At 44.9% G+C, this 21,098-nt stretch overlaps 1 protein-coding gene across 1 annotated transcript in view; it reads right to left on the bottom strand.

Annotated features, from left to right (window-relative positions):
• The window catches only part of Ppp1r14c (protein phosphatase 1 regulatory inhibitor subunit 14C), a 95,547-nt gene extending 74,682 nt beyond the window's left edge, over nt 1-20,865 (bottom strand). The window contains exon 1 of the mRNA XM_075949651.1: nt 20,439-20,865. Coding sequence (XP_075805766.1) covers nt 20,439-20,741 — 303 coding nt within the window. The 5' untranslated portion in view covers nt 20,742-20,865. The remainder of the gene's footprint in view (nt 1-20,438) is intronic.
• Between the last annotated feature and the right edge of the window lie 233 nt (nt 20,866-21,098).

Below are 21,098 nucleotides of genomic sequence, written 5' to 3'. Positions count from 1 at the left end.
CACTCCCCTAAACACACACACACACACACACACACACACACACACACACACACACACACACACACACACACACAGCATTTACATGTAGCAGCCTTATTTACTGCTTCCAAACCAAGATGCCAGAAGAATGAACTTGCTAGGATTATGTCTAAAATAAACAAGCTCAGCCTGACCACCAAGGCTATCTTCAGGAAGGAATGGACACAACAGTAGAATTTTGCTGGGTCCCTAAAGTCACTCCTGTTTTCTTTTAGGTTCTCCAAGAGCCCCAAGTGGTTGATATTGTAGAATTCAGAGTTTCTAGGTAGGTGAGGCTTCATGAACTGTATGAAATATTCAGTGGAAAGGAACTAAAAAGGAAAGAAAATGGAGAAGTATTAATTAGTCAAGAATTGAAGTTCCATCATGTCAGACATGGTGAGCAAAAGCACTAGATGCCCTGGTCCCTTAGCAGGGTAGTCCCTTTTCCTAAGGTAGACCCAGCTCCATGGCTACCTCTCTTCTTGTCCACAAAGGATTTGAAGAAGCAGAGTGGCAATTAGTCATAGTCAGAGGTAGACAAGAAATGCTAATGGAGACAGCCCCACCTTTCAACAGCCAGCACCTGGGAGCTGACCCAGCCCCCTTGCCCACCTCTGACACTCTTCACTCTTGTGGCATCTTTTTGTATGCAGTGAAGATGTGTCTCTGCCAAGACACCTTCTTATCCATTTAATAAAGAGCTGAATGGTCACTAGCTAGGCAGGAGAGGATAGGCGAAACTTCTGGGAAGAGAGAGGAGCCATGAAGAATCTGAGGTGAGCAGCATTCACTAGAGAGAGTGAGTGGAGGGAGTTGGGCTTACAGTATGGAGGAAAGGTAGCAAGCCAACTGGCAGAATATAGATTAATATAAATGGGTTAATTTAGGTTATAAGAGCTAGTTATAAGGAACAAGCCTAGCCTAAGACAGAGCTTTCATACTTAGTAAGACGTCTCCATGTCATTATTTGGGAGCTGGTAGTCCAAAGAAAGTCCAGCTACACTTCACTCTCATTATTCCAGAGAGGAAGGAGAAGACAGGCTTTTGGACATGAGTCCAGGACCTAGAGCATTGGTTCTCAACCGCAGCCCTTTAATACCGTTCCTCGTGTTGTGGTGATCCCAACCATAACATTATTTCTGTTGCTACTTTATAACTGTAATTTTGCTACTGTTATGAATCATAACATATTTTCTGATGGTGTTATGTGAGCCCTGTGTAAGGGTCAGTCAACCCCCAAAGGAGTCACCATCTACAGGTTAAGAACTATTGCCCAGGGTAACTGAGACAGTTGCCAAAGGAGTGGTGTCCAGGTCTCTTTGACTCTGAGTGGGCGGCAGCAATAGCAGCAATTACATCCTGCAATGCAATCTGATGTAATGACTCCGATGGGTATTATCTGAGTCTACACTAACCTCCCACAAGCGCATGTTCCTGCTACTGTGAACTGAGTCATTGGTCACAGCACAAAATTTTGAAAAGCATATTTTACTTGATTCACTGTGTGCAATACTGTGCATTAAAAAAATGTTCATTTCATGGAGTTTGTTTGTTTTCGAATGTGGTCTGATAGCAACATAAAAGCTAATTCTTTGGCTAACTGCATGTTTGCCCAGACTGTCACACACAGAAAATAATTTAAATAGCTATGATACACAAAGCTATCCCAGAAATAAAATTTCCAAAATTACCTTCTCTGTGCTGAGCATTTCACTTGTAAAGAAAGAATCAACAAATGTTCTAAAAGTAAAAATAGAAATTCTGGAAAGAGCCCCATTATTCAATTCCACTTTCTGCCTGGCACCAAATAGGGCAACAGGAAAGTCGGCTGACCTTCTCAAGGAATCTGGTGGGTAGGGTTGGTCAAAAGCCACATTTAGATTTCTTGTAAAAAAAAAAAATCTAACTGTTCTAGTTAATTCTCTGAAACAACATTTTCATATGTTTGCTCTGAGCCCAAAACTTCTGGAAAGAGACTTGTATGTTAAGGGCAACATCAAACTCATTTGTCAACCAACTGCTATTTATGGACTACTTTGGGTAAGGGTCTTCGTACCATAGGGATGAAATATAGATAGCAAGATAGGAAGCCCCACCCAACATTAAAATTTACACACCAAACTCTATCTCGGTGGTTCTCAACTGCTCTGGGGGTTGACTGACCCTTTCACAGAGGTTACCCTAAGACCACCAAAAAACACAGATGTTTACATTACAGTTCATAATAGTAACAAAATTACAATTATGTAATATCAAGGGAAATTTTATGGTTGGGGTCACCACAGCATGAGGAACTGTATTAAAGGGTTGCAGAATTAGGAAGATTGAGAATCACTGCTTTGTCTTGAGACACATAAGCAAAGCCCTCTGTTTGGGTCAGTTTGGGGCTGCAATAACAGAACAGAATAAGCTAAAAATACTTAATAAAACAAATACTTATCATGTTCTAGGGGCTGGAAAATGCAAGATCAAGGTGCCAACAGATGCCTTGCCCAGTGAATACCAACTTCCGAATTCCTGTAGGTGTGCCTTTCTTTGGGTTCTCTTTGATCTCTGGTAGAGAACAGAGAGAAAGGAGCAATCTCATGTCTTGTGAGGACACTCGTCCTCTTGATGGGAATCCCATTATCATGACTCACTTCTCACAGGCACTGTCTCTCAATACCATCATGGACGTGAGGATTGCTCACTAGCTGGGGAGGGGAAGCACAAACATTCATTCCTACACACACACACACACACGGCATCATCCTCTGACATATGGCGACAGCATTGGAAGAACAGCATCTTTACAATGAATGGTGCTGGGTCAATAATGTCCACGGAGGACACATTCAATCTTAATCCACGTATCACATCATACACAAAACCAGTGCCCTGTGGACTATAGATCTAAATGTAGAAAGCAAACCTCTAAGATGCAGAAGAGAGAGCATCCATGCCTTGGAACAAAGGATGTTCAAGGATGCAGAATGAATGAGCCAACTGAAGGGGTAATGGACGGAGTGAGAAATAGTAACACATAAAGCAGTGTAGAGGGCAACTCCAGGGTAGGAGGACACACTCGCCGTGCTTATTTCCGACAACAGGGTCTGTTGTCTACAGATAAGTCCAGGATCCACTAGACAGACAACATGAATCCCCAAATGGGCTTTTGCTGTTATTTTGGTTTTTCTTTTTTTAAACAGAAACTTTATAATGAGCATTTTCAAAAACCAATCTATGGATGGGGGTGTCCTCCTAAGCACACTTGGAGGAGGTGGGAGGGTCAGGGCTCCCACGCACAAGTGGAGGGTCATCTGCCTGCCTCTCTGTCTTTCCACACACACCAAACATCCAACAGTGTTTTAGGTGCCCATTCCGAAGATATGGAGTAACTGATTTGAATAAATAGGCTAGCTTATTTTTTTTGTAAATATTTACAATTGAATTTTTTATCTTCTTCAAAAAGAGAAGATGCCAAAACACAACCCTACGGGACCTCTTTGCTCCAGCCTTGAGTTATTCTAAGCAGGTCGTAGCTATGATTCCCAAGTCCCTCTACCATGCCTGCTGAATTAACTACCTTTGTAGCTGGATTCTGAAGCAGAACCTCAGAGGGCCAGTGAGGTAATGAGGATTCCGACTTCACCAATGCTATTACTCCAGGGAAGGGTTACTTACACGGAATTTCTAATAGAAAGGCTGTGGTTGCTTAGCCCAATCTCTCTCTCTCTCTCTCTCTCTCTCTCTCTCTCTCTCTCTCTCTCTCTCTCTCTCTCTTCCTCTTCCCCCCTCTCTCCCTCTCTCTCTCTCATGCTCATTTACCCTTCCAACATACTATCCCACATTTCGAATACTCTCTCACCGATGCCAGCCCCCAGCACCATACCCTTGAACTACCCCTCCTTCAGAATGTGACCGAAACAACCTTCTACTATTTGCAAAGTATCCAGGCTTTGATATTCTGTTCCAGTGTCAGCACAGCATAAAGCCATGCTCTTTCTTACCTCTGACTACATAGAGAGTAGGCTATGTAGGCCACCTACGTTTTCAAAATAACCTCCAGGTTCTTCCTATATAAAATAGCTATACACATTTATCACACAAAACATAAGCAAAAGTAAAATTACCCCTCCAGATACTAAAAAGGACAATTAATGTTTTTATATGTTGCTCTGGATCTTTTCTAAACACACATAAAACATATCCAAATCATTTATGATTTACATATGTAGATGCTTTGAGAAGGTAATTCCCTGAAGGAAACCAAAGAGGATTTTCCCTTTTGATATACAGATTATTACTCTATGTAATTGAACTCAGTATATTCTATAAAAATGTCAAAACAGAATAACACAAAAAGACTTCATAAGGCTCTGCTTCCTCATTGGTCAAATAATAGAACTTTAATTTAAATACATTCTTTAACAAAACAGCATCGGCTGTGAAGAAGACCAGTAGTAGATGCTGCTAGCAGTGATTTCATTTAAGCACTGGGCTTTTCTTTTTTTTATTATTTATTTTTTATTAAAGATTTCTGTCTCCTCCCCACCACCACCTCTCATTTCCTTCCTCCTCCCCCAATCAACTCCCCCTCTCTCATCAGCCTGAAGAGCAGTTAGGGTTCCCTGCCCTGTGGGGAGTCCAAGGACCTCATTTTTTTTCTCTTTTTCTTTACTTGGGAAGGTTTGAATATTTATTTTGTTTTAAGGTAATCTCTGAGAAGACTAGAACATTTAAAGGGGAAGGCCAAGAAGAGGGATTTGTAGCCCCTCAAGAAGCTAAGGAGGATGGGGGTGGGTGGACCAGTCCATCTTAGAAGGCAAAGCTGCTACAAGAGTCACATAAAACTGTGGTGGTGACCAATGGAGCTTTGCAATAGAAAACTGTGTCACACCAATAGCAAGAGGCCAAATAATGAAGACTTTTTAGTCTCGCTGTTATAAAGTTGGGCCAGAGGGAGGCAGATATGACCTAGATAAAGGTCTGGGGAGGAAGGCTGGGTGCACACAAAGCCCTTCTCCCTAAGCCTTGCACCCATGGTGTACAGATAGCAGTGTGGCAATGTCCCAGTGCAATGACTAACACGAGAGTTTCTGACTCACCACTCAGGGGATCTTCGCTCTCTTCACCTCCCTTCCCAGTTTACAACATCTTATCAGCACAAAAGCCGTTCCTCACTTGTTCGGTTGTAGAGCAAAGCATTAACCGAACTTCAGGTCGGCTCACTCATTGGCCACAGCCTACCATTCATCCATCTCCAAGTTTAACATGGGCATATTTCAGAGCACTGAAGTCTGACCAGGCACTGTTTTCAGAGTCTCGGGCAAGATAAGGTGACGGCTTGTCCAAAAGCGGACAGGTTTCATTCGCTAGACATCTGCCCTGTAAACTGGTTCTGTTAGGAGATTGCTCAGTTCTTAGCCTCCTGAAGTCCGATGAAGACACGGATTATTCTAGCTGAACAAAAGGCGCTTGTCTACCAGAGACGCTCCATGCTGTTCTTGGACTTGTGCTATTTGTAGGATGCTTTCATTGTAGCAAGCGTAGTCATGTTTTAGCACCAAATCAATGACTCATTTGCTTTTGACTTGTCAGGGAACTGCCCCACCCAGAGAAAACATAAGAATTCAGCCGACTAATTAGAATCGTAGAGTATTTGCTCATGGGAACTTGGCAGGAAAACCTCTGTGTGTGTGTGCGTGTGTGTGTGCCAGTCTGAAGACTCTGCACCTTACCTTGCCTTAAACAGACTTAATTCCATTAATATGAGCAGAAACGAAGTGAAAATTACACCCGTTACACACACGCATAAAATTTAAGAGAAGGAAATTAATAGATCATTGGCCACAGCTAAGGACCTGAACAAAAGTACCCACTAATATCAGCAAGCAAGTTAAGGGATTTTCGCATTTTATTTAGAGAAACGATGTCTTTCTTTCTGTCCATCAAAGATAGTATCTTGTACTTTCAGGCATGAAGGGTGGAACACATGCTATAACCCAGGGCTTACTCACAGCGAGTCTCCAGGGGGCTGACCATGTAGTTCGGTGGTAAAGCGCAGGAATGGCCTGGATTTGGTCACTGACACTGAAATCACAACCATAACAATAATAACGACAGAAGTGAGCTTCTAGCTTTAAACCACAAACTAGACTGGGCCTATAGACAATTTTGTCCAACTAGGTAGACGGAAAGCATAGGATCTGTTGCTAGTTACTGGTGTGCAAACTGGTCATCAAAGAAATAATCCATTTTCTCATTCTGGTGTCCAGAGCAAATATTTTTCCTAAAGAAATTGTTGAAATGGTTCATCTAAGAAATGACAGAATTCCATCCATAGTTCAACAAATAGACAAAGCCCTTTGGAAAGTGTATCAGACATAGAGCACCACTTGCCTGGTGGAGGGGTCAGACATGCTAGCATTCATGGCTGTATTAGGGGCATGAGAGTGAGGCTGAGATCCACAGTCGCTGGGGCCACACTTGCCCTTTGCTTCCCCTTTCCTTGGCCCGATTAAGCTTGTACATGTCATAAGGGTTCTTTGAGCTTTGTTGTCTCATCTTAGAAATGGGGTAACTACTTGCATTCTAGCGTTCTGGTAGGGGCTGGGTGATATTATCTGATGATAATTCAGGATACCATCATTATACAAAGTAAGCACACAGTACATAAAAGTAACAACTCCTGCTTCTCACATCCTTCCATAACTGCCTTAGTCGGGGTTTCTATTGCTGTGAAGAGGCAACATGACCATGGCAATTCTTTTAAAGGAAAACATTCAATTAGGACTGCCTAACAGACTCAGAGGTTTACTCCATTACTGGTGTGGCCGGAAACATGGCGGCATGCTGACAGACACGGTGCTGGAAAGGTTACCAAGAGTTCTATACCCGGATGACAGGCAACAGGAAGAGAGAGAGAGAGAGACTGACAGAGAGAGAGAGAGAGAGAGAGAGAGAGAGAGAGAGAGAGAGAACCTGGCTTCAGTACCTACAACCCCAAAGTCCATCCCCAGTGACACACTTCCTCCAACAAGGCTACACCTACCACAACAAGGTTACACTTCCTAATAGTGCCGCTCCATAGAGACCAAGCATTCAATATATGAACCTATGGGGACCATTTTTCCCAAGTCCATCACCATAACCACAATAAAGCCTTAATTTCTTTGTGTCATCCTGTCATATTAATTCTAAAAATAACTATAAAATTCCCCAGCACAAATCTTGTACATTTTACCTTTTGAATTTTTATTGCTCACGTTTTTTTGTGATTTTTCTTTCTCTGAAACTCATTTTTTAATCTTAACTCAATCTTAACTTAAAACAAATGCCATCATTACTGCACTGTGAGCTGAGCTGACAAGGTAAAGGACAATAATACAGGGAAGGCCACTGCTGACGGCCAGTATTGTAAGCTATAGGCCTAAAATGTTTAAGTCAAATATGTCTTTTTTCTTAAAGGTCAACCCAATTAGATGCAAAAAAAATGTAATAAGGGTGATGCTAAATGTCTATACTGTCAGACTTCAATTTTAACTCAAAAGCTGATAATTGAGAAATTTTTTTTTGGAGAAAGAAATATCATTTTAAAACAATTTTCAATGGGTCTAGCAAGATAAACCAGTAAGCAAAATGCTTGCTACGCAAGCATAAGGTCCCAAGTTTGATCCCGAGAATCCTTGTAAACAGCTGGATGTGGCGGGGGTATATTGTAATCCCCACACTGGGGAGGAGAAAAGGGTGATTCCCTGGGGCTCAGTGGCCAGCTGGCCTCCCTCACAGGTGAGTTTCAGGCCACTGAGAAACCTTGTCTCAAAAGACAAAGTGGGCAGCACCCAAGACACTGTGCGTAAAACTGACCTTTACGTGTGCCTATAGCTCACTCTTTCTGTGTGTCTGTCTCTCACTGTCTGTCCCTGTCTTTCTGTTGCTCTCTGTCTCACACACACACACACACACACACACACACTCATCCTCACATTCTCACTGAGACACGGTGCCCAGGGCAGGACAGCTTTGCTCCCACTCTAACTGAAGGCTGCATCGGATGACTGGCTGTTTGGTGAGCTACTCTACCAGAGTCTCTGGCTCTCATTTCTCTGCTTTAGAAATCGCCACTCCGTAATAAACTTCATTTTCTGAGGTGTACATCAAGCTTTCTAGAAAAAAAAAATCTCTAAAGTTCAGAGCTGCAAAAACACAGGTCTCCCTCGTTTTGTTTTTCTGTTTCTTGTGTTTTCACATGAGGAAAGAAAACTTGAAAATAAAACCCAGTGGCAAAAATGATTTCCCAAGGGTATAGGCTGATAAACCACAGCCTGCCTAGAAGAGAGTTCAGGCATCCAGGGCCCTTCCCACTGCATCATGGGAAAGTGAGCAAGCCTGATTTGATGTCAGAGATGCCAGGAAGATTTCCACAGCCCACGAGGAACACATCCTGCGCTGGTGCGCTGCACTCATCCACAAAGTCATGTGACAGCTCACCTTCTCTTCCCTGAGAACCAACATTTCCCACAAAAGTAAAAGGTAATTAAATCAGTTCAGGTTATTTGCATTATAACTTCAATGAGCTTGTCATATCCTCCCCGGAAAACTGACTGGGGCTGAAGGAAGAGGTTACGAACAGACATGATGATCTGAATAAATGCATTAACAAATTCATTGACACACAGGGAACAGACATAGGTCTGCTGTCATATGCTACCAACCATCCAGAACTTTTTCCTTCTTCTATAATGGCTTCTTGACAACCTCACCTTTGCCCTTATATGTCTGAGAAGAATGATGTCTTCTCATTCTCTCTGTGCTGGGAGGCTCGAGCACATGGTACCAGGATGGTGGCACTATTTTGGAAGGTTTCAGCACTTTTAGGAGGGGGAGCCTCATGGGAGGAAGTGAGTCACTCAAGAGTGGGCTTTGGGGTTACATAGGCTCCACTTCCTGTCCATTCTCTGCTTCCTGTTTAAAGATGTAAGATTTTCTAGCTGCATACTCCTGATACCAATAGTGTCACCTACTGTCATCCCTTCCCCTCCACGATGGACTGTTTTCCCTAAACTGTAAGCCTCCCTTCCTTAAGTTGCTGTTTCTTGGCTATTTGGTCACAGGAACAAGAAAAGTAATAAATCTATCCCTCCCCTTTGACCTATGTAATCATCTCCTGAATGAATGAATTGGTGAATGGATGAAGGAAGCAAAGACAGAGGGAAGTAGGAAGGGAGGGAGGGAGGGAGAAAGGAAGGAAGAAGGGAGGGCAGGAGGGAGGGAAGGAAAGAAGGATGAAGGGAGGGAGAAAGGGAGGGACAGAGTGAGGTAAGAAGGAAGGAAGGGAGGGAGGGAGGAAGGGAGGGAGGGAGGAAGGGAGGAAAGGAGGGAGGAAGGAAAAGAAGAAAGAAGGAAGGGAGGAAAGAAGGAAGGGAGGGAGGAAAGAAGGAAGGAAGGAAAGAAGGGAGGAGGGAAAGAAGGGAGGAGGGAATAGAAGGAGGGAGGGAGGGAGGGAGGGAGGGAGGGAGGGAAGGAGGGAGGGAGGATGGAAGGAATCATGTGCCCTCCACAGTTCATTCCATATTTGCCATAAAGGAGTTCTATAAAAAAGAAAAGCCCCATTTTCTTCATTTCCCCCTTCCATCATGAAAACAATACTTTGAGACTAGAATACGCTTTTGTCTCACTGGAACAGGTTTCCAAAAGCATCAGTGCTGAATAAGAAAACTGTGGTGGGAATTTATTGGCCTGGACTTTTCAGGGGAGTCAGAAACCGGGGCCATCATTCTGAGCTTGGTGGAGACCTGAGTGAGTCCATCGCTCTGAGTCTGCCTTGCAGATGTCAGGTGCTTACCCCATCAGAGCACCATCTAACCGTTAGTGTTCCAGTGCGATAGGACAGTGTCCTCATGAATACCAAGAGCTCCAAATGACAGAGGAGGCCATGCTGACCGGTGGTTGCCTCATCCGAAGACTTTTATCCCCCCTCCCCACCCCCATGAATCTGTCCTTTATTTGGGGCAACTTCTTTCAGCTCCCAGGTTCAAAGGAACACACAGTTATAATTTGCAGTCAAGCAAAAAGAGCCTTGACTTCAAGTCAACAATGAAAGAGCAGGCACAGCAACATGATATCAATGGAGTTAATTTAGGGTATGCAACTAAGCTGAGAAATGCCGCTGCTGCTCTGAAGGGTCAATTTCGACCTGTCTCACTCCACTGTCAGATATGGGACATTTGGGGGCCAAGTCTGACTGCTACAGCACAAGGCCACGGATTGGGACTAGACAGCGGCCATTCACCTCTCCCGCTGTGGGAAGCCAGAAATCTAAGAGAGTGTCAGCATGAGAGACCTCTTCTAAGACATAGCAATGAGGCACTAGTAAACTAGATGAAGGGAGAGAGAGAGAGAGAGAGAGAGAGAGAGAGAGAGAGAAAGAAAGAGAGAGAGAGAGAAAGAGAGAGAGAGAGAGAGAGAGAGAGAGAGAGAGAGAGAGAGAGAGAGAAAGAGAGAGAGAGAGAAAGCTCTGTCCTCTTCATCTCTCTATAGGAGCACTAAGACCACCAGAAGGGCTGTACTCTCATGATCTTATGGAGCACAGTCATCTCCCTAAAGCCCCATGTCCAAATACTATCATTTTAGAAATAAACATTTCTAATTAGGAATTAGTGTCAAAGAAACATGGTTACGCCATAGCAGGGACACCCAGGAGCAGCCAGGAGGGTGAATCATTGGAGCTACAGACAGTACAAGAGTCCATCCTTACAAAGGTGTGGCAAGGCAGGGGATAGGATAGTAGAGAGGGCTGTCTAGAAATGCCTAGATAGGATAGTAGAAAGGGCTGCCTAGAAAGACCTATCAGCCAGCCTCCTGGGAAGATGGGATAGAGTGGCTTCCTGGAGGAGAAACTGCCTGTGTCTATTTGAAACAAGACGAAAGCAACATGTAACATGAAGGAAGTGGGGACGTATGATTCTGGCCAACGGACTTCCTGATGACCTGTATGGAGAGCCTGAAAAGAGCAGCCTGGTGTGAGGCAGGAAGTGAACAGCTCCACAGACAACTTCACAGAAGCGAATAGGATAGACCTCTGAGCCCTGGGTTGCTCCATCCTAAGAGGCCAGGGGAGAGAGGGATACAAATTTTCTATTCGGATTCTAGAAAACAACCAAGCTTCTGGAGCTGGCTTTTCCAAAGCACTAAGACACAGAGGCAGAGGGCTGGAGGCAAAGGTGAAGGAAACCATGTCCCCAGGACCATGGCCCATGGCTCAAGCACTCTGCACCTTGGCCTCTTCAGTTCCTCTTTAGCGATGGGAAATCAGGAAGAACTTCGTGCATTCATATGTCAGGAGCAATGGCAGCATCCTGGCTAAGCGACTTAGGAATGAGTATGGCGCTGAACAAGAACAAATGACACCTCGGATCTCAGTTTCTTCACTACAAAAGGAAGAAGGAAGACAATATCCCCCCACATACACAATTCATAGAATTATGGAGAGAACTGAGAAATGAAATGGATGAGTCTCCTGAGATATGGATTAATGGCAGAAGCAGTAGTAACAGAAGCAGCTGTGGTCAGGGGTGCTGACGGCTGTAGGAGTACTGGTCCTTTAAAGGCAATGAGTGGCCCTTGCTGTAAAGCAAGTGACAAATGAAAAGGTACCGGACTTCATTTTTTTTAAAGATTTATTTATTTATTATGCATACAACATTCTGCCTCCGTGTATGCCCACATACCAGAGGAGGGCGGCAGTTCTAATTATAGATGGTTGTGAGCCACCATGTGGTTGCTGGGAATTGAACTCATGACCTCTGGAAGAGCAGCCTGTGCTCTTAACCTCTGAGCCATCTCTCCAGCCTGGTACCGGACTTCAATGGTAGCTGGGAGAAGTCAGGAAAACTAGACACAACCAATCTGAGCAACAAGCACCAACAAGACTTCAGGACTACTGGGTGTGCCGGGCTAGGGAGATGCCAGCGATAAGGATGCCACATATTTTCCTGGAATGACTATGAATACCCAGAGGGAACTGAGGAAGAAGAGCAAATTTGTAGAAGAACATAAACAACGCCCTCACAGACAGCTGGCCATGAGCCTCCCTTGAGGCATCTAGGGAAGATGTCCATTTCAAAGTGCCTTGCAGATGCCTGGAATTCAGGCTAAAAAAGACAGATTTAGAAGTTTTCAACAGACGGACGTCAACTGGAGGCACTGGTAGGGAGAGTTACATCACCCAGAAAGACTATGCACAAATGAAAGAGGCAGAAAAGGAGGTGAGCGGGGGCTGGAGATGGGCCCTGAGAGGTGTCATCGTGGAGGCAGACACTGTACAGACTCAGAAAGGATCTGGGAATGGGAACTCAATGAGAGTGAGAGGATGAATCTCCGTGGGGGGGGGGGGGGCAGCGCTGGCTTAAGATGCTCAGGGACAAGGGAGAACTTCAAAAGGAACACAGGCTGCCTATACTGTTAGAGGTCAAATCAAAGTCAGTAGTAAGCAAAGCCACTTGACTAAGACAGAAGGCGGTCCTTAAACCAGTGGTGGTGGGATCTGACATCATTTTTTCTGTGGCTGAAAGAAGTATGTCTTGGGGGTGGAGAAAGACCTGGGAAAAAATAGAAAAGAAAAGGAAAAGATAGATGGTGCCCAGGGTACATGGCAGAAAATGAGAAGTGCTGGTTTGGGTAGAAAAACAAAATGGCGGTAGCTACTTTAAACAGAGGAGAAAGATTTCAATTTACAGGCTAGTGAGATTGAAAGTGTGGATAGAAAAACAGGCTCTGACAACACAGACACAGAGGGAACATAGTCAGTGGAGAGGTGTGCCTGGAGCAGCCTCCTGGGACACCAGCTAAGAAGACACCAGTGGAGAAAGGAGGAGATAACAAGAGCCTTAAAAGTCTGCCAAAGCTTGAAATACCCAAGTGCAGGAAATGAGAGACAGTGGCGAGGGGCGGGGGATAAAATGAAGCCATGCAGAGAAAGCACAGAAAATAAAATTCAAAACAATGTAGCACTCACTTCCCTCATTCCAGGGCTAGGCCAGGTTGCAGACGGAGACAAGGATAGAAGACATCAGAAGCAAACACACATCATCGATGGGCCTGGCAGAGTAGCATGGCAGGGTCACCTGAGAGCAGTCTGGATACCCATGAAAGGTTGGCTTTTCTAGTGCATTCCCTCAATTTAAATGTACACAGCCATTATTCATCACTGCCTCCTTGATATAGCTGCTTGGAGCCACGAAGTTGGCATATATTTAAAAATGCTACATACCGATAGTAAGGATCCAAGATAAGATAAGAGTTACAGTAACAAAATAGATGGACTTTTCTCTCTTTACTGCATCTACAATAAACATTGCTAGCTAGTTCTAATCCTAAAACACCAAGACTTTCTGTCTTAGTTAGGGTTCCTATTGCTGTGATGAAACACCATGACCAAAAGCAAGTTGGAGAGCAAAGGGTTTATTTGGATTATACTTCGACATTGCTGTTCATCAGTCACTGAAGGAAGTCAGGTCAGGAACTCAAACAGGGCAGGATCCCAGAGACAGGAGCTGATACAGAAGCCAGGGAGGGGTGCTGCTTACTGACTTGCTCCCCATGGCTTGCTTGGTCTGCTTTCTTATAGAACCCAGGACCATCAGTCTAGGGATGGCACCATGAAACATGGGCTGGTGGTTGGGACCTCCCCACATTGATCACTAATTGAGAAAATGCCTTACAGCTGGATTTCATGGAAGAATTTTTTCAACTGAGGCTCCTTTCTCTCTGATGGCTCTAGTTTGTGTCAAATTGACATACAACCAGCAAGTAGACTTTCTTAGAACTTTCTGGTTAGTCCGTTTTCCTTCATCCAAACTAATCCTTAAAAGTTCAGGAACCGTGCCCTACTAGAGACAAGCACAATGAAAAGTAACGTGGCTCTTGTTTTCAAATAGTTAAATCCACTGAATTATCTAAGATCAGGAAGACCCTAGAACATATTTGCTTATGTTCAACTGAAACAACACACGAGCCTTCTGTCTACAGTGGATGCAGATATGCTTCCCCGAAGCTTAACATTTGATTGACACCAGCACCTTGTTTCCTGACTCCTAGTCCACTTTCTCCATATCACAAAGAGTCACCAATGGTTAGTGGCCAGTTAGAAAGCCAACAAAAACAACAAAGACATACCAACTATTATACTATCCTTGATGTTTTTGTCAGCCAGGTGAAGCACGAATAATAAAAACTCAAGAGAGAGAAGTTGGGGTTCAACCTGAAGATCAGGAAAACAAAAGAGCCAGTCATTGGCTCTTACCTACACCTCAGTGTGAATTGGTGATCCTGCCTCCAAGAATCTCAGAATGAGACTGAGCCTGAGAGCTGTCTACTCCCATTTTTATAATCATGTCTAGGGCTGAGATTAAAGGCATGCACCACTGGGATTAAAGACCAGCACCACCCGGTTTCTATGCAACTAGTGTGACTACTGGGATTAAAGGTGCATGTTACCACTGCCTGGTCTGTAAGACTGGCCAGTGGGGTTGTTTTTCTCTCTGATCTCCAGGCAGGCCTCCAACAAGTATGATTCCTACAGCACAGAGGGGCGAAAAAGGAGACTCAAGAGATCAAAGGAATTGTCTAATCTCATACCCCATTGCTAAATGAGGGACAACAGTAAAAACACAAGTTAATCCAGCTATAGAGTACAAGTTCCTAACCTCAGCTCCCCGTATTTATCATACCTCTAAAGGGAGGTGTGATTATTACTTTGCCCACTACTGCAACAAAATATTTGACTAAAAGCAACTTTGGGCTTACTCTGGCTCACGGTTTGAGGAGGCCCAGTCCACTGTGGTGGGAATACAGAGAGATGAAGTGACTGGTCTCACTGCTGCAGAGTTAGGGAGTAGAGAAAGGTGAATGCTGGCATTCCCATCACTTTCTGCTCTTTATTCCGTCCAGGACCCTAGATGTCCAGGTTCACATTGAGTCTTCCCACCATCTGTTAAATCTCTCTGGAAGCAACCTCACGAGACACTCCAGTGAGTTTGCCTCCTATAGGAGGCTAAGTGTGTCTTTCTTTTCTTACATTGGAAATTCAGAATTCTTTTATCCATAGTGTTGGTTTTTTGTTTTGCTTTTGTTATTTTGTTTTTCTCTGCTTGCTTTTTTTTTGTCTATTTAATTTATTCTTTTGTACTAAGGGCCTGAAGGTCTTTGTGCTTACAGATATGCACTAGGGGAACCTGGAATGTTACACACAGAGTTGTTCCTTCAAGGGAGGGAATGAAAAGTCTGTTTTCCACAGGGAAGGCTGGAGTGGACGAGCTTTCTAGCCCTATGACCTGTGACCCGTGCGATATCTGTGTGGCTGGAGCTAGCATCATAGCCTCCTCCAGACACTTAACATAAATTTATTTTTCCCAGTAAATTGCAAACCCATTTTTTTCTCAGTTGATATCCAGAACCTGTCTTTATGGACTTTGCAAAGAGGTTCAATGTAGCCATGTCTGATCTGTGTTTTAGCTTAGTTTGTTCCTCAAGAAGACCTATGTACACTTTGTTGTGCGCAGGACATTAAGTTAATCATCACCAGAATAATTTTTGCCACATTGATCTATGATTAAATATGCCTAAAATAAACCACTTGTGGTCAGACTCTCAGAATCTGAACCAGCATCAACTATTGAGTCCCGTTGAACCGACTGCCTTCCTGCCTCCCTCAGCTCATCTCTCCACTACCTGTGAAGGTTACAGAGATCGCCACACCTTAGTACTACTCTCTGTTGGTTGCATTTATGGTGATTAAAAAAATAATAAAGCTTTAAAGTCCATTCCTAAATACCCGAGAAGCGGGAATTCAGCACATGTCCCACAGGCTGAGTTCTAGGCAGCAGCTTTATCTCCCAGCTGCGATGCCAAAGCTGAAGCAAGGCAGGCTAACTCGATGCTGGCGAGCAGAGAGGTATGCTCAAAACAAGGACTTAATGCAAAAAATGAGAGCTCTCTTCTGAACATGAGACTGAACCCACTGAGAGACCTGTGCCCTGTAGGCCACACAGGGCCATAAGACGTGATCTGCAAAAAATACAGAAAGGTCACAGTGAAACATGGTAATCTGTACAATTGGCACACCTATGTGAATAATGATGTTTTTAATTTTTTAAAAATAATAGGATGGAGCCAGGCAGTGGTGGCGCATGCCTTTAATCCCAGCACTCGGGAGGCAGAGGCAGGAGGATCTCTGTGAGTTCGAGGGCAGCCTGGTCTAGAAGAGCTAGTTCCAGGACAGGAACCAAAAGCTACAGAGAAACCCTGTCTCGAAAATACAAATAAATAAATAAATAGATAGATAGATAGATAGATAGATAGATAGATAGATAGATAGATAAATAAGTAAGTAAGTAAATAAATAAATAAATAAAAATAGGATGGGACCAGCAAGATTACTCAGTGGGTAAAAGTACTGTGGTTCAAATCTGACTGCCTGGATTCAATATTCAATTCCCAGGACCTGTGGTAGAAGCAGAAAACTGACTCCTGCGAGTTGTCCACTGACCCTTCATATGGGTGCCATGACATATGTGCATCTGTTCTCTGTCTCTCTGTCTCTGTCTCTGTCTCTCTGTCTCTCTCTCTCTCACACACACACACAGAAGAATAACAAATTAAGAAAAAACAATAGTATGATTTTGTAGTATGATCTTGGAACACTAATAATCATAGGTCCATAAGTCAATGAAAAAGTAAAGACTTGGAGTTTGAAGAGTTGGCTCCTTTGCTCAGCAAGCAGGAAGACCTGATTTCAGATCCCTAGCACCCAGGTGAAAAACTGGGAGTGGCCCCACATGCCTGAAACACCAATGTTGGAGGGGCCAATAAGTCAGAAGACAACTTTCAAAAAGATGTCAAATGTGGAGGATGAGCCAGCACTGGAGAATGTTCATAACTAAGGTACGCTGCCATCCCAATGATTTGCACTTAGCAACAGATTTTAATTTCCAAAGCAAACCAAATTGCAAAATTATAAACGCAGACGTTACCTTGAGGCTGGGAAAGCTTGGAAGAAAATGACAGGATTTACCCCGCAAACCGTCTTGCAACACTTGTCAGCATAGACATTATGCCAGATTTCAAGTCTCTTAAAAAAAACAGTTTGGAAGATAGCAAGAATGCCTTAAAACAGAATTCCTTACATATGGATGCAGATTTAACCTAGCAGTTCTGTTACAGTCAGATTCCTACCTCAAAATCTCACTGTGTAAGCTTTCTCACAAGATAAAAAAAGAGCTGTAAGCACATAACCCATCACTACAGGATTTAATGACCATGTTTATCTATGAACACAAGTCTCTTGGACTGGGTGAGAAAGGGCCTAGTCCTGAACTCCACTCCTTCCATGCCAAATGGGCCTCGAAATAATTTTAGCTTATGCTCCAATTGACCAGAATTCCTTCATCTATTGTCAAGAAGCTTTCGGAGCAAGAACAAGCTCCACCTAGATGGGCATGAGCCAGAGGCATGGGCACAGGAAGAAAAGAAGATGTGTACAAATCCCAGACACGGACTGAAGAGATGGCTGAGTTGGTAGAGGCACACACCATCAAGTCTGAGCCCCCAGAGTCCACGTGTTGGAAGGAAAGCCTAGCAGTACATGTGGCCAAATGCCCTCCACCAGCCAGGACTGTCCCGGGTGGGGGGGGGGCAAAAGAGAAGGCACCTGGGCCTTGGGAAGATTTTTCTCAATTCTATTCCAACTCAGAATGCCCTGGGGCATGTGAGAACTCAACATTCCACACTTAGCCTTGCGATTAATTCCTTATAAGGATGCAGTTATCAAAGTAGACGGGTAGAACACATTTACCATCACACCTATTAGCTTAAATACATAGCGTTTCCAATACTGAGACATCGAGACATGACCTCTGTGAGTCATTTGTTTTGTGCAGCTCCAGCTGGGCCCATAGTTACATGGTGGTCACACTGCCCCTCTCCCAAGACACTCCCACCTGTGTGAGCTTGTTCAATCCTCTTAGCCTTCCCTAAGTTGGTTTCCCTATTTGTCAAGACAATGACAGCAAGAGCCCTCTCATCTTAGGAATGCCGTGACCAGGAAATGAACTGGTGCATGCCAAGTGGCTAAAGCAGCTCCTAGGACCAAACAAGGGCTCTCTACACCTCCACTCCACTAATCACCAAGCCAAGTTGCCTGCCTCTTGGAAATTCTAAGTAAAAATCTCAGCCAGGCCTATGTGTTGCTTCTCCCCCTTTCCTTTCTAACTTCAAATGTTTTGTTTTATGGTTTGCAAAGGAAAATTGTTTCCCACCCTCAAAAGGACAACTCATCTAACTGCCGATATGTCTGGTACAAGTCCTTCTAAAATTAAATATGTGTTCTTTACTGCCCAGCTCAGCAGATAACGCAGGCCTCTTGCTGGTATGAAGCGCGAAGTCTAGCCAACTGGCTTGCTGTGCCACTAAGCATTTGAAAGACATGACCATTTCCAATTTTAAATATTAAAGTAATACTTCCTAGTCTTCATATTCATAAGGTTCAAAGCTACAAGTCAGGGTTCTCATCATGAAGCCAAGGAAGCGGTGAGAAACTCCCACTCAAAACAGAGCTCCTCAGTGGAGAAAGAGATGGGAAGAGGTCCACCATGGTTGTGCAGTACCCCACATGTTTCTTTATTAGTTAGCAGGGTCCTCATCATTACAGTACCTCTAACTGCTCGCACTCTCTGATTGACTTCTGTCCCTCCAGCCTCCAACGACTGACGGAGTTGAAGGGAAATACGGACACACTGAAATGTGTGTAGACTAATCTTACAGAATTTCACACACACTCTAGTTGTGAGGCCTAAAACCTCCAAAGGAAAGAGTCAAGGCCATATTTACCCCTTGGAAATAGTGGTCTAAACTACACATTCAATGCGGTGAATATTCGAACTTACACCAGCAGCAGCCACCACCAACTACTCTGAAGAATTTGCAGAATGTATTATTTGTTGGGCTAAGCAGGTAGAACGCTTCTCCTTTCCCAAGGTATCTTTAATGAAGCATTGCTAAACTCACAACAGTTACTCTAGTAACTCAAGTCTTCTCCAAACCTAACAAAGGATACAAAACTCAACAAGAAATAGAGTAAAATTAATTGTATTCTACAGAGGCCTGACTGAACACATCCATTCACCCAGCAAGAATTTCATCACAATCAAACACATTGTTTCTCTAAAGAGTTTCACCAACACCCTATTTTAAAAACCCACGATCTTGTCCAATTTTGCCAATTTTTCCTTAAGTAACTAAATGGGCTTTCATGAAAGCTAGACCAGAAAAATAATTTTTACAAGCTTATTGTTTATACAGTCAAACTTCATTATATTGCAATCATTCATCGGTAGCCAGCATGGAGAATGCTGTTGCCTTGTGCAATATGAGTGCTAAAGAAAACATGTGTTCACAATAGGCCATAAAATATGTGAAAACAGGATGGCCGCATGGTAAATGATGGTAAAGTCAGCGAGCTCATCTGGCTTTCATTTTTGCCCAAGAGCCTACAAGAACGCAAATCTAGCTTTAACTTGGAAACCACATTCTTAATTATTAATCTCCTCTACGCTTGTTTTTATTCCTTCCAAACTCTACTAGGCTAACCGAAGTAGAACACTTCACTGAGAACCCCTGTTGCTAATGACTCTCGGGAAATCATTTGCCCTTGGTCATTTTTCTCCCTACATCAAATGTATGTGTGTCAGACCTGTGCATGACCTCACACCCTGAACTGTGGGGAACCGGGGGCTGTTGGGAAGAGCTTGACTACCCTGAGCACGCAGCTTGGGAAGGCAAAGTAGCCACAACAAAGCTCAACCTGAGCAGCTTGGGGAAGAGCCTTGAGGACTCACGAGCAGGGGAGGTGGGAGGCTGAAAAAGAGAGAGAGCGTTGGATTCACAGTTGTGAGCTACAAGGGGACTCAGACCCCCAGAACCTCTCCTCTCCATAAGCTTCTTAAGGTTCTTTCTCTTCATTCCCACAGAAATCCAGGCTACCCGGGATCAGGGCACTCACTAAAGGCTCTCCTTTCCCCAGTCTCTACTAGGGTGCAGTCAAGGCGAGGCTCTCCGAGTGCCACTGGGTGTAGTTAGGGCTGTGCAGACAAGCTCTGAAAACTCGGAGGAAAACCCTGGGCTTCTCGAGACCCAACCCTCTTCCCACGCCATCAAGGGAGCCCGCAGCTCTCCCGGTACTAGGCTGCTGAACCCAAGTAGAGGAGTCCCAAGTGCTGCGCCCCAGCACCCAGGAGAGAGAGATCGCGCAGTGACCCGCTCTGGGGTTTGGTCCCCAAGAACCAGAGCAACGCACAAGCGGGAGTCAGAGCCACTGAAAATTCCCAGGAGGGCACAGAGGGGCGAAAGAGAACCCAACCCTCCAGCCAGTGCCCAAGTACCTCGCAGCCATACAGCTGACCCAGCTGCTCCACGATCCATTCCTCCAGCACCAACCGTTTCCGAAGCTCCTTACGGTCGTATTTCACTGTCACTTTTCCCTGCTGGTGACGTCGTTGTTGCTGTTGCACCTGCCCGGCAGCGGCCACTGTGGCCACTGGCGCCGAATCTTCCCTTGAGGAGCCCGAGCCGCTGCTGGATCCCGGGCTGCCGCCTGTGCTACCACGGGGACTCTGGAAGAAGACGCGCGCACCGCCGCCACCGGCACCGCCGGCCGCCTCGCCACCGCCAGTCACCACCGACATGTCCCCGAGTGCCGGAGCCCGAGAGTGGCCCGGAGAAGGGGCGGGCGAGCGCCCCGCGCCGCTACCACCGCGGCCCTGGCAGCCTCATACGAGGGCCCGCACCTGCTCCGCGAGTCTGGCCGCTGGATCCTGGCGGAGGGAGGAGGGAGGAGGGCGGGCAATGAGGGCGGGACCGCAGCCTTAAAGACGCCTCCGAGGACCCTGGTGCTGTAGCCCCAGAGACCGCCCCCGGTTTGAGAGTCGTCTGAGGTGGAGAATCTGTCCCGGGGGAACCGGCCGGTGTTGGGTTGTGTAGTCCAGAGAGGAGACTGGCGTGGATTATCTGGATGGCAGGGCAGAGGCGGTCTTGCACACGGG

This window comes from Microtus pennsylvanicus, chromosome 1 (genome assembly GCF_037038515.1).
Source record: "Microtus pennsylvanicus isolate mMicPen1 chromosome 1, mMicPen1.hap1, whole genome shotgun sequence".
NCBI lineage: Eukaryota > Metazoa > Chordata > Mammalia > Rodentia > Cricetidae > Microtus > Microtus pennsylvanicus.
Note: the sequence above shows the minus strand (reverse complement) of the source record. Positions and strands in the feature narration are given on the sequence as shown.